Source organism: Macrobrachium nipponense, chromosome 6 (assembly GCF_015104395.2).
Source record: "Macrobrachium nipponense isolate FS-2020 chromosome 6, ASM1510439v2, whole genome shotgun sequence".
Taxonomy (NCBI): Eukaryota; Metazoa; Arthropoda; class Malacostraca; order Decapoda; family Palaemonidae; genus Macrobrachium; species Macrobrachium nipponense.
In genome coordinates, this window is record NC_061108.1 from 37,548,365 (window position 1) to 37,562,471 (window position 14,107).

Sequence of the window (14,107 nt, forward strand, 5' to 3'; positions counted from 1 at the left end):
CTTTCTCTCTCTGCTCGAATAGAACTTTTTCTCTTTCTCTCTCTGCTCGAATAGAACTTTTTTCTCTTTGCTTTCTTCTGCGCGAAAGTAGAACTTTTTCTATTTTCTTCTCTCTGCCTCGAAGTGAACTTTTTCTCTTTCTCTCTTCTGCTCGATAGAAATTTTTTCTTTTTCTTTCTTTCTCTCTGCTTCAAATAGAACTTTTTCTCTTTCTCTCTCTGCTCGAATAAAAAGAACTTTTTCTCTTTTTCTCTCTCTGCCGGGTAGAACCCTTTTTCTCTTTCGTCTCTCTATGCTGGAAAAAAGTAAACTTTTTCTCTTTCTCTCTCTCTGCTCAAATATAACTTTTTCTCTTTCTCTCTCTCTCGTGAAAATAGAACTTTTCTCTTTCTACTCCCTGCTCGATAGAACTTTGTCTCTTTTCTCTCTCTGCTCGAAGTAGGAACGTTTTTCTTTTCTTTCTCTCTCCTGCTCGAAAATAGAACCTTTTTTCTCTTTCTTTCTCTCTGCTGAAATAGACTTTTCTCTTTCTCTCTCTGCTCGAATGAAGCTTTTTCTCTTTCTCTCTCTGCTCAAATAGATAATTTTCTCTTTCTCTCTCTGCTCCGAATAGAACTTTTGTTTCTCTTTCTCTCTCTGCCTCGAAGAAGAAACTTTTTTCTCTCTGTCTCTCTCTTTCGAAATATAACTTTTTTCTTTCTTTTATCTCTCTTCTCGACCAGAACTTTTTCTCTTTCTCTCTCTGGCTCAACTAGAACTTTTTCTCTTTCTTCTCTCTTCTAAATAGAACTTTTTCTCTCTCGTCTCTTCTCGAATAAAGAACTTTTTCTCCCTTTCTCCCTCTCTTCTTCTCGAATAGAACTTTTTCCTCTTTCTTCTCTCTCTGCTCAACTGAACTTTTTCTCTTTCTCTCTCTTCTCGAATAGCAAACTTTTTGCTCTTTGTCTCTCTCCTGCTCAACTAGACTTTTTCTCTTTCTCTCTCTTCTCGAATAGAACTTTTCTTTTCTGTCTTCGTCTCATGCTCTACTAGAACTTTTCTCTTTCTCTCTCTGCTCGAATTACATTTTTTCTCTTTCTTCTATCTCTCGTGCTCGAAACTTTTAGCAACTTTTTCTTTCTTTCTATCTTCTGCTCGACTAGAACCCCTTTCCCTTTCCTCTCTGCTCGACTAAAAAGAACACTTTTTTCTTTCTTTTTCTCTCTCTGCTCGAATAGAACTTTTTCTCTTTCTCTCTCTGTCTCGAGCAACACTTTTTCTCCTTTCTCCCTCTCTCATGCTCGAACTATAACTTTTTTCTCTTTCTATCTCTGTCGAACCTTTTAGAAAACCCTTTCTCTTTCTCTCTCTGCTCGACTAGCACCCTTTCTCTTTCACTCTCTGCTCGAATAGAACTTTTTCTCTTTCTCTCTCTGCTCGACTAGAACTTTTTCTCTTTCTCTCTCTCTGCTCGACTAGAACTTTTTCTCTTTCTATCTCTGCTCGACTGGAACCCTTTCTCTTTCTCTCTCTGCTCGAATAGAACTTTTTCTCTTTCTCTCTCTGCCCGAATAGAACTTTTTCTCTTTCTCTCTCTGCTCGAATAGACTTTTTCTCCTTTCTTTCTGCTCGACTAGAACTTTTTCTCTTTCTCTGCTCGAGTAGAACTTTTTCTCTTTCTCTCTCTGCTTGAATAGAACTTTTTCTCTTTCTTTCTGATCGAATAGAACTTTTTCTCTTTCTCTCTCTGCTCGAGTAGAACTTTTTCTCTTTCTCTCTCTGCTCGAATAAAACTTTTTCTCTTTCTCTCTCTGCTCGAATAGAACTTTTTCTCTTTCTTTCTGCTCGACTAGAACTTTTTCTCTTTCTCTCTCTGCTCGAGTACAACTTTTTCTCTTTCTCTCTCTGCTCGACTAGAACTTTTTCTCTTTCACTCTCTGCTCGAATAGAACTTTTTCTCTTTCTCTCTCTGATCGTGTAAAACTTTTTCTCTTTCTCTCTGCTCGACTAGAACTTTTTCACTTTCTCTCTCTGCTCGAATAGAACTTTTTCTCTTTCTCTCTGCTCGAGAAGAACTTTTTCTCTTTCTCAATGTACTCGAGTAGAACTTTTTCTCTTTCTCTCTCTGATCGTGTAAAACTTTTTCTCTTTCTCTCTGCTCGACTAGAACTTTTTGTCTTTCTCTCTCTGCTCGAATAGAACTTTTTCTCTTTCTCTCTGCTCGAGAAGAACTTTTTCTCTTTCTCAATCTACTTGAGTAGAACTTTTTCTCTTTCTCTGCTCGAGAAGAACTTTTTCTCTTTCTCTCTGCTCGAGTAGAACTTTTTCTCTTTCTCTCCTCTGCGAATAAAGAAAATTTTTCTCTTTATCTTTCTGCTTTATTGATAATAACCTGTCCCTCTTTTCCACTAACTAGAGTTAGGAACTTTTTCTCTTTTCTCTGCTCGAGTAGAAACTTTTTATTTCTCTTTCGCTCGAGTAAAAACTTTTTCTCTTTTCTCTTCTGCTCGAGTAGAACTTTTTCTCTTTCTCTCTGCTCGAATAGAACTTTTTCTCTTCTCTCCGCTCGAGTAGAAAATTTTTCTTTTTTCTCTTTCTCTGCTCGAGAAGAACTTTTTCTCTTTCTTTTCTGCTAGTAGAACTTTTCTCTTTCTCTCTGCTCGAATGAACTTTTTCTTCCTTTCTCTTGCTCGAGTAGAACTTTTTCTCTTTCTCTCTGCCGAGTAGAACTTTTTTCTGCTCTTTTCTCTGCTCGTGGAAGAACTTTTTCTCAATTCTTTTTTTCTCTTCTGCTCGAAAGAAACTTTTCTCTTTCCTTCTTGCTCGAGTAGGAACTTTTTTCCTCTTTCTCTCTGCTCGAGAAGAACTTTTTTCTTTTTCTTTCTTTCTCTCTTGCTCGAAGTAGAAACTTTTTCTCTCTTTTTTTCTCTTTCTGCTCGAAATAAGGAACTTTTTCTCTTTCCTTCTCTGCTCGAGTAGAACTTTTAAATTCTTTTCTTTCTTCCTCTCTGCTCGAGTAGAACTTTTTCTCTTTCTCTCTGTGCCGAGTAGAAACTTTTTCTTTTTCTTTCTGTTCTCTTTTTCTCTCTGCTCGAGAAGAACTTTTTCTCTTTCTCTCTGCTCGAGTAGAACTTTTTCTCTTTCTCTCTGCTCGTGTAGAACTTTTTCTCTTTCTCTCTCTGCTCGAGAAAAACTTTTTCTCTTTCTCTCTCTGCTCAAGAAAAACTTTTTCTCTTTCTCTCTCTGCTCGAGTAGAACTTTTTCTCTTTCTCTCTGCTCGAGTAGAACTTTTTCTCTTTCTCTCTGCTCGAGTAGAACTTTTTCTCTTTCTCTCTGCTCGTGTAGAACTTTTTCTCTTTCTCTCTGCTCGAGTAGAACTTTTTCTCTTTCTCTCTGCTCGTGTAGAACTTTTTCTCTTTCTCTCTGCTCGAGTAGAACTTTTTCTCTAGAACTTTTTCTCTTTTTCACTCTGCTCGACTAGAACTTTTTCTCTTTCTTTCTGCTCGCGTAGAACTTTTTCCCTTTTTCTCTCTGCTCGACTAGAACTTTTTATCTTTCTCTCTATGATCGAGTAGAACTTTTTCTCTTTCTTTCCCTGCTTGACTAGAACTTTTTCTCTTTTTCACTCTGCTCGACTAGAACTTTTTCTCTTTCTCTCTCTGCTCGAGTAGAACTTTTTCTCTTTCTCTCCCTGCTCGACTAGAACTTTTTCTCTTTCTAACTCTGCTGAACTAGAACTTTTTCTCATTTTAACTCTGCTCGACTAGAACTTTCTCTCTTTCTCTCTCTGCTCGAGTAGAACTTTTTCTTTTTCTCACTCTGCTCGACTAGAACTTTCTCTCTTTCTCTCTCTGCTCGAGTAGAACTTTTTCTTTTTCTCACTCTGCTCGAATAGAACTTTTTCCCTTTCTCACTCTGCTCTTCAAGAACTTTTTCTCTTTTTCCTTCTGCTCGACTAGAACTTTTTCTCTTTCTTTCTGCTCGTGTAGAACTTTTTCCCTTTTCCACTCTGCTCGACTAGAACTTTTTTTCTTTCTCTCTATGATCGAGTAGAACTTTTTCTCTCCCTCTCCCTGCTCGACTAGAACTTTTTCTCTTTTTCACTCTGCTCGACTAGAACTTTTTCTCTTTCTTTCTGCTCGAGTAGAACTTTTTCCCTTTTCCACTCTGCTCGACTAGAACCTTTTCTTTCTCTCTATGATCGAGTAAAACATTTTCTCTCCCTCTCCCTGCTCGATTAGAACTTTTTCTCTTTTTCACTCTGCTCGACTAGAACTTTTTCTCTTTCTCTCTCTGCTCGACTAGAACTTTTCCCTTTCTCACTCTGCTAGACTAGAACCTTTTCTCTTTCTCTCTCTGCTCGACTAGAACTTTTTCTCTTTCTCACTCTGCTCGACTAGAACTTTTTCTCTTTCTCTCTCTGCTCGACTAGAACTTTTTCTCTTTCTCTCTCTGCTCGACTAGAACTTTTTCTCTTTCTCTCCCTGCTCGACTAGAACTTTTTCCCTTTCTCACTCTGCTCGACTAGAACTTTTTCCCTTTCTCACTCTGCTCGACTAGAACTTTTTCTCTTTTTCACTCTGCTCGACTAGAACTTTTTCTCTTTCTTTCTGCTCGTGTAAAACTTTTTCCCATTTCCACTCTGCTCGACTAGAACTTTTTTCTTTCTCTCTATGATCGAGTAGAACTTTTTCTCTCCCTCTCCCTGCTCGACTAGAACTTTTTCCCTTTCTCACTATGCTCGACTAGAACTTTTTCTCTTTTTCACTCTGCTCGACTAGAACTTTTTCGCTTTCTTTCTGCTCGAGTAGAACTTTTACCCTTTTCCACTCTGCTCAAGTAGAACTTTTTCTGTTTCTCTCTCTGCTCGAATAGAACTTTTTCTCTTTCTCACTCTGCTCGAGTAGAACTTTTTCTCTTTCTCTCTCTCTGCTCGATTAGAACTTTTTCCCTTTCTCACTCTGCTCGACTAGAACTTCTACTCATTTTCACTCTGCTCGACTAGAACTTTTTCCCTTTCTCTCCCTGCTTGATAGAACTGTTTCTCTTTTTCACTCAGCTCGACTAGAACTTTTTCTCTTTCTCTCTCTGCTCGACTAGAACTTTTTCTCTTTCTCTCTCTCTGCTCGACTAGAACTTTTTCCCTTTCTCACTCTGCTCGACTAGAACTTTTTCTCATTTTCACTCTGCTCGACTAGAACTTTTTCTCTTTCTCTCCCTGCTCGACTAGAATTGTTTCTCTTTTTCACTCAGCTCGACTAGAACTTTTTCTTTTTCTCTCTCTGCTCGACTAGAACTGTTTCTCTTTTTCACTCAGCTCGACTAGAACTTTTTCTCTTTCTCTCTCTCTGCTCGACTAGAACTTTTTCCCTTTCTCACCCTGCTCGACTAGAACTCTTTCTCTTTCTCTCTCTCTGCTCGACTAGAACTTTTTCCCTTTCTCACTCTGCTCGACTAGAACTTTTTCTCTTTCTCACTCTGCTCGACTAGAACTTTTTCCCTTTCTCACTCTGCTCGACTAGAACTTTTTCTCTTTATCTCTCTGCTCGACTAGAACTGTTTCTCTTTTTCACTCAGCTCGACTAGAACTTTTTCTCTTTCTCATTCTGCTCGACTAGAACTTTTTCCCTTTCTCACTCTGCTCGACTAGAACTTTTTCTCTTTCTCTCTCTCTGCTCGACTAGAACTTTTTCCTTTCTCACTCTGCTCGACTAGAACTTTTTCTCTTTCTCACTCTGCTCGACTAGAACTTTTTCCCTTTCTCACTCTGCTCGACTAGAACTTTTTCTCTTTCTCTCTCTCTGCTCGACTAGAACTTTTTCCCTTTCTTTCTCACTCTGCTCGACTAGAACTTTTTCCCTTTCTCACTCTGCTCGACTAGAACTTTTTCTCTTTCTCACTCTGCTCGACTAGAACTTTTTCCCTTTCTCTCTCTGCTCGACTAGAACTTTTTCCCTTTCTCACTCTGCTCGACTAGAACTTTTTTCTTTCTCACTCTGCTCGACTAGAACTTTTTCCCTTTCTCACTCTGCTCGACTAGAACTTTTTCCCTTTCTCACTCTGCTCGACTAGAACTTTTTCTCTTTCTCACTCTGCTCGACTAGAACTTTTTCCCTTTCTCACTCTGCTCGACTAGAACTTTTTCTTTCTCACTCTGCTCGACTAGAACTTTTTCCCTCTCTCACTCTGCTCGACTAGAACTTTTTCTCTTTCTCACTCTGCTCGACTAGAACTTTTTCTCTTTCTCACTCTGCTCGACTAGAACATTTTCTCTTTCTCACTCTGCTCGACTAGAACTTTTTCTCTTTCTCACTCTGCTCGACTAGAACTTTTTCCCTTTCTCACTCTGCTCGAGTAGAACTTTTTCTCTTTCTCACTCTGCTCGACTAGAACTTTTTCTCTTTCTCACTCTGCTCGACTAGAACTTTTTCTCTTTCTCACTCTGCTCGACTAGAACTTTTTCTCTTTCTCTCTCTGCTCTAATAGAACCTTTTCTCTTTCTCTCTCTGCTCTAGTAGGACATTTTCTCTTTCTCTCTCTGCTCTAATAGAACTTTTTCTCTTTCTCCTTCTGCTCTAATAGAACTTTTTCTCTTTCTCTCTCTGCTCGACTAGAACTTTTTCTCTTTCTCACCCTGCTCGACTAGAACTTTTTCTCTTTCTCACTCTGCTCAACTAGAAGTTTTTCTATTTCGCAGTTTCTGCTCGGACAAGAAAACTTTTTCCCTTCTTCACTCTGCGCCGACTAGAACTTTTTCTCTTCTCACTCTGCTCGAACTTAGAACTTTTTCCCTCTCTTTCTCTCTCTGCTTCTAATAGAACCTTTTCTCTTTCTATCTCTGCTATAATAGAACCTTTTCCCTTTCTCTCTCTGATCTACAGAACCTTTTTCTTTCTTTCTTTTCTCTAATGCTCGACTAGAACGTTTCCCTTTTTTCCACTCAGCTCGACTAGAACTTTTTCCCTTTCTCTTTCTTCTCTCTCTCTGCTCCGACTAAGACACTTTTTCCCTTTCTACTCTCCTCGAACCTTTTCAGAAACTTTTTCTTTCTTCTCACTCTGGCTCGACTAGAACTTTTCCCTTTCTCAACTCATGAAATCCGACTTTTAGAACCCTTTTTCCTTTCTTCACTCTGCCGGACTAGTAACTTTTTCCCTTTCTACTCTCCTCGAATAGACTTTTTTCTCTTTCTCTCTCTCTGATCGACTAGAACTTTTTCGCTTTCTCACTCGGCTTCGAACTAGAAATTTTTCCCTTTTTCTCTCTCCACTCTCTCGACTAAACTTTTTCTCTTTCTCCCTCTGCCGACTAGAACTTTTTCTCTTTCTCACTCTGCTCGAATAGAACTTTTTCCTTTTTTCTCACTCTGCGCGAACTTTTTAGAACCTTTTTCTTTCTTTCCACTCTGCCTCGACTTAGAACTTTTCTCCTTTCTCTCGCTGCTCTAATATAACTTTTCTCTTTCTCTCTCTGCTCTAATAGCAACCTTTTTCCCTTTCTTCCTGCTCTCTGCTTTTAATAGAACTTTTTCTGTTTCCTACTCTCTGCTCTAAAAGAAACTTTTTCTCTTCTCTCTCTGCTCGACTAGAACTTTTGTTTTCTCTTTCTCTCACCTGCTCGACTAGAACTTTTTCTCTTTCTCACTCTCTGCTCGACTTAGAACTTTTTCTCTTTCTCCACTCTGCCGATAGAACTTTTTCTCTTTCTCTCTCTGCTCTTAATAGAACCTTTTCTCTTTCTCTCTCAGCTCTAATAGAACCTTTTCTCATTTCTCTCTCTGCTTAATAAGAACTCTTTCACTTTCTCCTTCCTCTGCTCTATAGAACTTTTCTCTTTCTCTCTCTGCTCGACTAGAACCCATTTTTCTCTTTCTCTCTCTGCGTCGACTAGAGAAACTTTTTCCCTTTCTCACTCTGCTCGACTAGAACTTGTTCCCTTTCTCACTCTGCCTCGACTAGAACTTTTTCCCCTTTCTCACTGTGCATCGACTAGAAACTTTTTCCCTTTCTCACTCTGCTCGACTAGAACTCTCTCCTCTTTTCTCTCTGCTCGACTAGAACTTTTTCTCTTTCTCTTCTGCTCGACCACTAGAACTTTTCTCTTTCTCTCTCTGCTCGCTTCGAACTTTTTCCCTTTCTCACTCTGTCGACTAGAACTTTTTCCCATCTAACTCTGCTCGACAGAATTTTTGCCCTTTCCTCACTCTGACCTGACTAGAACTTTTTCCCTTTCTCATCTGCCGACTAGAAACTTTTTCCCTTACTCACCCTGCTCTCTCGACTAGAACTTTTTCCCTTTCTCAACTCTGCCGACCTAGAACTTTTTCTCTTTCTCCTCTCTCTCGACTAGAACTTTTCCCTTCTCACCTATGCTCGACTAGAACTTTTCTCTTTCTCACTCTCCGACTAGAACTTTTTCTCTTCTCATTCTGCTCGACTAGAACTTTTTTATCTTTCTCACTCCGCCTCGACTAGAACTTCTTTCCTCTTTCTCACTACTCCTTCGAATTAGAACTTTTTCTCTTTCTCACTCTGATCGACTAGAACTTTTTCTCTTTCTCACTCCTGTCGACTAGAACTTTTTCCTTTCTTCTCTCTTGCTCGGAACCTAGAAACTTTTTCTCTTTTCTCACTCTGCTTCGAACTAGAAAACTTTTCTCTTTCTCACTCTTTTCGAATAGAACTTTTTTACTTCCCCATTTTCTCACTCTGCTCGACCTAGAACTTTTTCCCTTTCTCACTCTCTTCAGAATAGAACTTTTTTCCCTTTCTTTCTCACTCTGCTTCGACTAGAAACTTTTTTCCCTTTCCTCAACTCTCTTCGAAATAGAACTTTTTTCTTTTATCTTTCTTCACTCTGCTCGGACTAGAACTTTTTCTCTTTTCTCACTCTCCTCGAATAGAACTTTTTCTCTTTCTTCCACTCTTGCTCGCGAACTAGAACTTTTTCTCTTTCTCCACTCTGCCTCGGAACTAGCAACTTTTTCTCTTTCTCACTCTGGCCTCGACTGTAGAAAACGTTTTTCTCTTTCTCACTCTGCTTCGAAACTTATAACTTTTTCTCTTTCCACTCTGCTCGACTAGAACTTTTTCTCTTTCTTCCTGCTCGACTAGAACTTTTTTCTTTCTTTCTTCCTCTTGCTCTAGTAGAAACTTTTTTCTTCTTCCCTCACTCTGCCGAGTAGAACTTTTTCATCTTTGTTCTCCTCTCTGCCTTAATAGAACCTTTTCTCTTTCTCTCTCTGCTCTAATAGGACTTTTTCTTTCTCCTTCTGCTCTAATAGGACTTTTTCTTTCTCCTTCTGCTCTAATAGGACTTTTGCCCTCTCCCACTCTGGTCTAGTAGGACTTTTTCTCACTCCAATCTACTCTAGTAGGACTTTTGCCCTTTCTCACTCTGATCTAGGGGGAATTTCTCTTCCAACCTCTTGCTCCTGGCATTTTGGTTCTTCTCTTTTGCTTTTCAAATATTTGTTACTTATCAAAACCTTTCTCTTGGGGCTTTTGTTTCTCTCGCCCATTCCCGAGAAGAACATTTTCCCATTCTTGCGCTTCCTTTTGAAGTACTCTTTCTGTTTCTTGCTCTTTAGGGATTCATTCCTTTTCTCTTTATCACTCTCACTCATTTTTCTTGAAAGACTCTCTTTATCACTCTTACTCTTGCTCTTGAGAAACTCTTTCTCTTTATCGCGTTTCATAACGCTCTTGAAGGAGCTCTTTGTCATTCACCCTCTTGCTGGACTCTTTCTCTTTCTTGCTCTTACCCTTATTCTTGAAAGACTTCCACTTTATCGTCCTAACTATGCTCTTGAAAGATTCTTTCGTTTGCGAACTTATTCTTGCAGGACTTTCTCTTCCTTTCTCTTACTCTCGAAAGACGCTTTCTCTTTTTAGCTCTTTCTCTTGAAAAGCTCTTTCTCTTTCTCGATCTTGCTCTTGCAGGATTCTTACTCTTTATCGCCCTTCATTTTGCTCTTGGGCGACTCTTTCTCTTAATCGCTCTAACTGTTTCTCTTGAAGGGTTCTTTCTCATTCTCAGTATTTCTCTTCCTCGCTATCACTCTTGCACTAGAAGGGCACCTTTCTTTCTCACTCTTACTCTTGCTCTTGGAGGACTCTTTCTCTTAATCGCTCTGTTCTAGACTCTATTGTACTCTTAGTCTTGATCATTAAGGACGTTGCACTTTCACGCTCTTACACTTCCTCATGAAGGCTCTTTCTTGTTCTCACTCTTACTTATAAAGGACTTTCCCTTTAGCTCTCTTTTTTCTCTTTCTTGTTTCGAGAAGATTTCTTTCTCTTCATCGTTCTCTCTGTCTAAGTACATTCTCTTTCTTGCTCTTGAAGGACTCTTTCCCTTTACGAGTCAAGCTCTTGAAGGGCGCTGTTTCTCTTGTTCACTCTTACTTTTCCTCTTGAAGCGTTTTCTCCTCTCTCTTTCTCAAAAAGTTGTCTTTCCATTTCTGAACCTTCTATTTTAGATGCCATTTCTGAATACAAAAATACTGGTCTGATAAGAATTCCTTGCCGCTGAAGCACACATTTTTCATGTTTTTTTTTTTTACCCTCTTCAGCCGAGTATAATGATATTCAGAACTCTCCTCGCAATTTGAAATTTCACTTTTATTTCAAATCTTTATGCGAGTATATCTTTTTAAAACGGCACATCTTTCTCTTTAGTTATTCAGATTTTACCCATTCGTCATCCATTTCCAGTTGGTCCTTTTTCTCTTCTCCTATCGGCGTTATCTTTCCCTCCGGTTATTCATAAAATCGACTTTCCTCCCCTTTGCCACCTGGTGATTGCAGTCTCTCCTAAGTAGAGGGACAATTTCCTCTTAGCTGAGGAAAGCCTCATCCATACTCTCCCTCCTCATGCGTCTCACTGCCTCCATGTCAACTTTTGTTAAATCTTGGGACATTTGCTGAATAATGGCATACTGATCGAGATAACCAATATTCAGTTTCATTTTCTTAAATCCTCTTTTTTACCTAGGTAAAAAAAATAAATACTGGCATATTACCTAAATTGGATGATTGAAAATTGTTACTAATAAAGATATAGCAAAATACAGAAAAAATATTCATAATGAAGTTTACGTGATGCATCTAATCCTCAATACTGCTATATGCGAAGGAATATTTACACTTGATAATGATAGTAATAATGGTAATATTCTGCGTTATCGTTATCTCGACGATTGATAATATCACTCTTATCATTCATTGATTGCGCCTGCACAGTAAATATTGTAACGTCTTCACAACGAGTTGAAATTCGGTTCATATCTAGACAAAGATATTAACATCAACCAAGCACTAGTCAGCATAACACGTCAACATAAATTTCCTCCATTAAACTTCTGCCAACTATCGATATGTGTATAAACAGCAATGTGCACTTTACCTCAAAGCGATACCCCGGTAACATATCCGTAATTACAAGACTTTCCTGCCGAAACTTGGGACAAAATATAAATTAGTGAGACCAAATTAATGACCTTAATGCTTCTCTCTCTCTCTCTCTCTCTCTCTCTCTCTCTCTCTCTCTCTCTCTCTCTCTCCTTACAAGCTCCATCAACAATAGGTCACCACCTTTTCACCCCACATCCAACTATGGGAACTTGGAACAAATTTATTACCCAAGTATAAAGTGTATTTTGATACTCTACACTTCTCAATTCTCTTCAGTTCAACTTTGGTATTTGCCTCCTTAGCTTATGAAGGACATTCCTTGCAAATTGACATAAATGTATAATAAATATATATATATATTATATATATATATATTAAATAATATATATATTATATATATATATATATATAATAATAATTATTATATATAATATATGTATGTATATATACAATATATATACAATATATATTATATATATAATAATATCTATATATATATATTTATATATATATATATATATATGTATGTATATGTATATATAATATAAATAGTATATATATATATATATATATTTATAATATATTATATATTAATTATATAATATATGTATAGACTTCAGGAGGATTCATGATACTCATGTTAAAAGGCCAAGTTTATTAACCACAAACGTTTCGCACTAACTTGGCCTTTTAACATGCGTATCATGTAACCATCCTGAAGACTATATACCTTGCTAACTGAATTATCATATCCATCCGAAGATAGCTTCCGTACTGAGAGAGTAAAAATAACATAACTACTTTGTAAACACTTTTCCTTGCATATAAGCGTGTAACACTCTTAATTAAATTTTGGTACATTCACGCTTAGTTTTAAGAAAATGTGTAATTTACATACAGTGTGGTTAACAATAACCGGACAAGTTTGTATGCATGTTGCATGATGTATTGTTGGTAACATTGATAAAATGGGGGTGAAAATGGTAAAGTGAATTTAAATGCATGTTCCCGTTTTATGTAATTATGTTTGTTAATGTATGTATAAATTCCAATCAAGTAAGGCGCAGTGTGTATTAGCGCGAAAAGGTGTGTGTGTCCATACGCACTGGCAACGGTTTGGTGCCAAGACGACCGTGAACCTCCTTCAATGGCCAGTTAAGTCGAATATTAACTGACGCAGTCGGGGGTCGTGTGAGGTGATGAAGCCAGTGTCTATCACGCGAGGGAAAATGTTCTGTGATATTGGGCCATTAAATCACCTCCTATTAAGAAACATTATTTCTCGATCGATTAAGGTTATAGACGGGGAGCGAAAGAGGGAAGAAGGGGAGGGACACCTAGAATGAAAATGGCACTTTTAATGCAGAGGCCGATGGAAGGGCAACCCCTCGTCAAGTAAAATAGGGGAAGTAATATAAGAGAACAAAGAGGGAGGAATAAAGAAAAAGTGAGGACGCATGAGAAGAGAGAAGGGAGGAAAAAGAGACAATAAGAGGAAAACGAGAGAAAAGATATACTAGCGAGACAGCAAAGGAGAGTCATTGGGAGATGGGAAAGAGAAAAAAGAGGGAGAAGGAAAAGAAAGCGAGTGAAGGAGAGGAGGAAGCTAGGAAAAGAGGGGAAGGAAATAATTAAGGAGAAAGGAAAGGGAAATAATGAGGGGGAAAAACAGGAAAAAAGGAGGTTAGAGGAAACAAAAAGGGAGGGATGAAAGTCACCGAGATCTAATTCCGAAAACACGCGAGACTAACAGAGGAGCGATGAAATCCAACGAAAGGCAGCCTCTCCTTTGTTGTTGAAATGCTGGCACCGGAGCAAGCACTGCAAGCGTGAAAGCAGGCAGGCATTTTTGGAAACAAAAGGCATCCCTTATTAACCTCTTAAGGACTGCCACCAGAGAGTACAAAGTTTTATTTTCCTTTGTTGCCGCGGCTGTGCGTTTCACCAACATTATGTTCGATCATTCTTTTTCAAAAGCTGAGTCAACTCAAAGGAAAAACCTATTGCGATGGCTTTCTGTCTGCCTGTCCGCACTTTTTCTGTCAGCCCTCAGATCTTAAAAACTGCCGTGGCTAGAAGGCTGCAAATTGGTACGTTGATCATCTACCCTCCAATCATCATACTTACCAAATTACAGCCCTCTAGCTTCAATAGCTTTTACTTTATTTAAAGTTTTCCATGATCGTGCGTCTGGCATCGCTATAGGTGCCAACAACACGGGCACCACCGTGCTGTGGCTGAAAGTTTCATGGGCCGTAGTTGAGAGTTTCACGAAGCATAATACGCTGTACAGAAAACTGGATTGCGCCGAAGAAACGTCTGCTTCTATTTTAATTGTTTTAGTTAGAATTAAATTCATCATGAACAAACCTTTTTCCACGAGAAAAATGTGATTCTCTACGATATGATTCATTTGTTTCAAACATCCAACTTTATATCTGTAAAGTAATGTAACCCATCTTTTCGTGACGGAGTACAGGGCCAACTCAAATTTCGCTTTTTATAAGAAAAAGTAAGTTCTAGATTTCAGAAGTTACCTGTATGAACGACTGCTCAAAGCATCAACAAGAAGCTTCTGAGAGACGGTCAACTTTCCCAGTCCACATCAACATTGCCTTTTGCGCACCAATGACTGGTAACATTGACTGAGAACTAAAAACATAACCCAACATCAGTAAAATAAACCTATACTGATACGACACAAACTATGTAAT

At 38.5% G+C, this 14,107-nt stretch overlaps 1 protein-coding gene across 1 annotated transcript; it reads right to left on the reverse strand.

The window, feature by feature from the left end:
* Positions 1–2,223: 2,223 nt before the first annotated feature.
* Positions 2,224–9,676, reverse strand: LOC135216496 (histone-lysine N-methyltransferase, H3 lysine-79 specific-like). The gene is made up of 3 exons (XM_064251868.1): positions 9,375–9,676; positions 8,869–8,986; positions 2,224–2,319 (listed from the first exon to the last, which is right to left on the reverse strand). The coding sequence occupies exons 1-3, from the start codon at positions 9,674–9,676 to the stop codon at positions 2,224–2,226; spliced, it is 516 nt and encodes a 171-aa protein (XP_064107938.1).
* Positions 9,677–14,107: the final 4,431 nt, after the last annotated feature.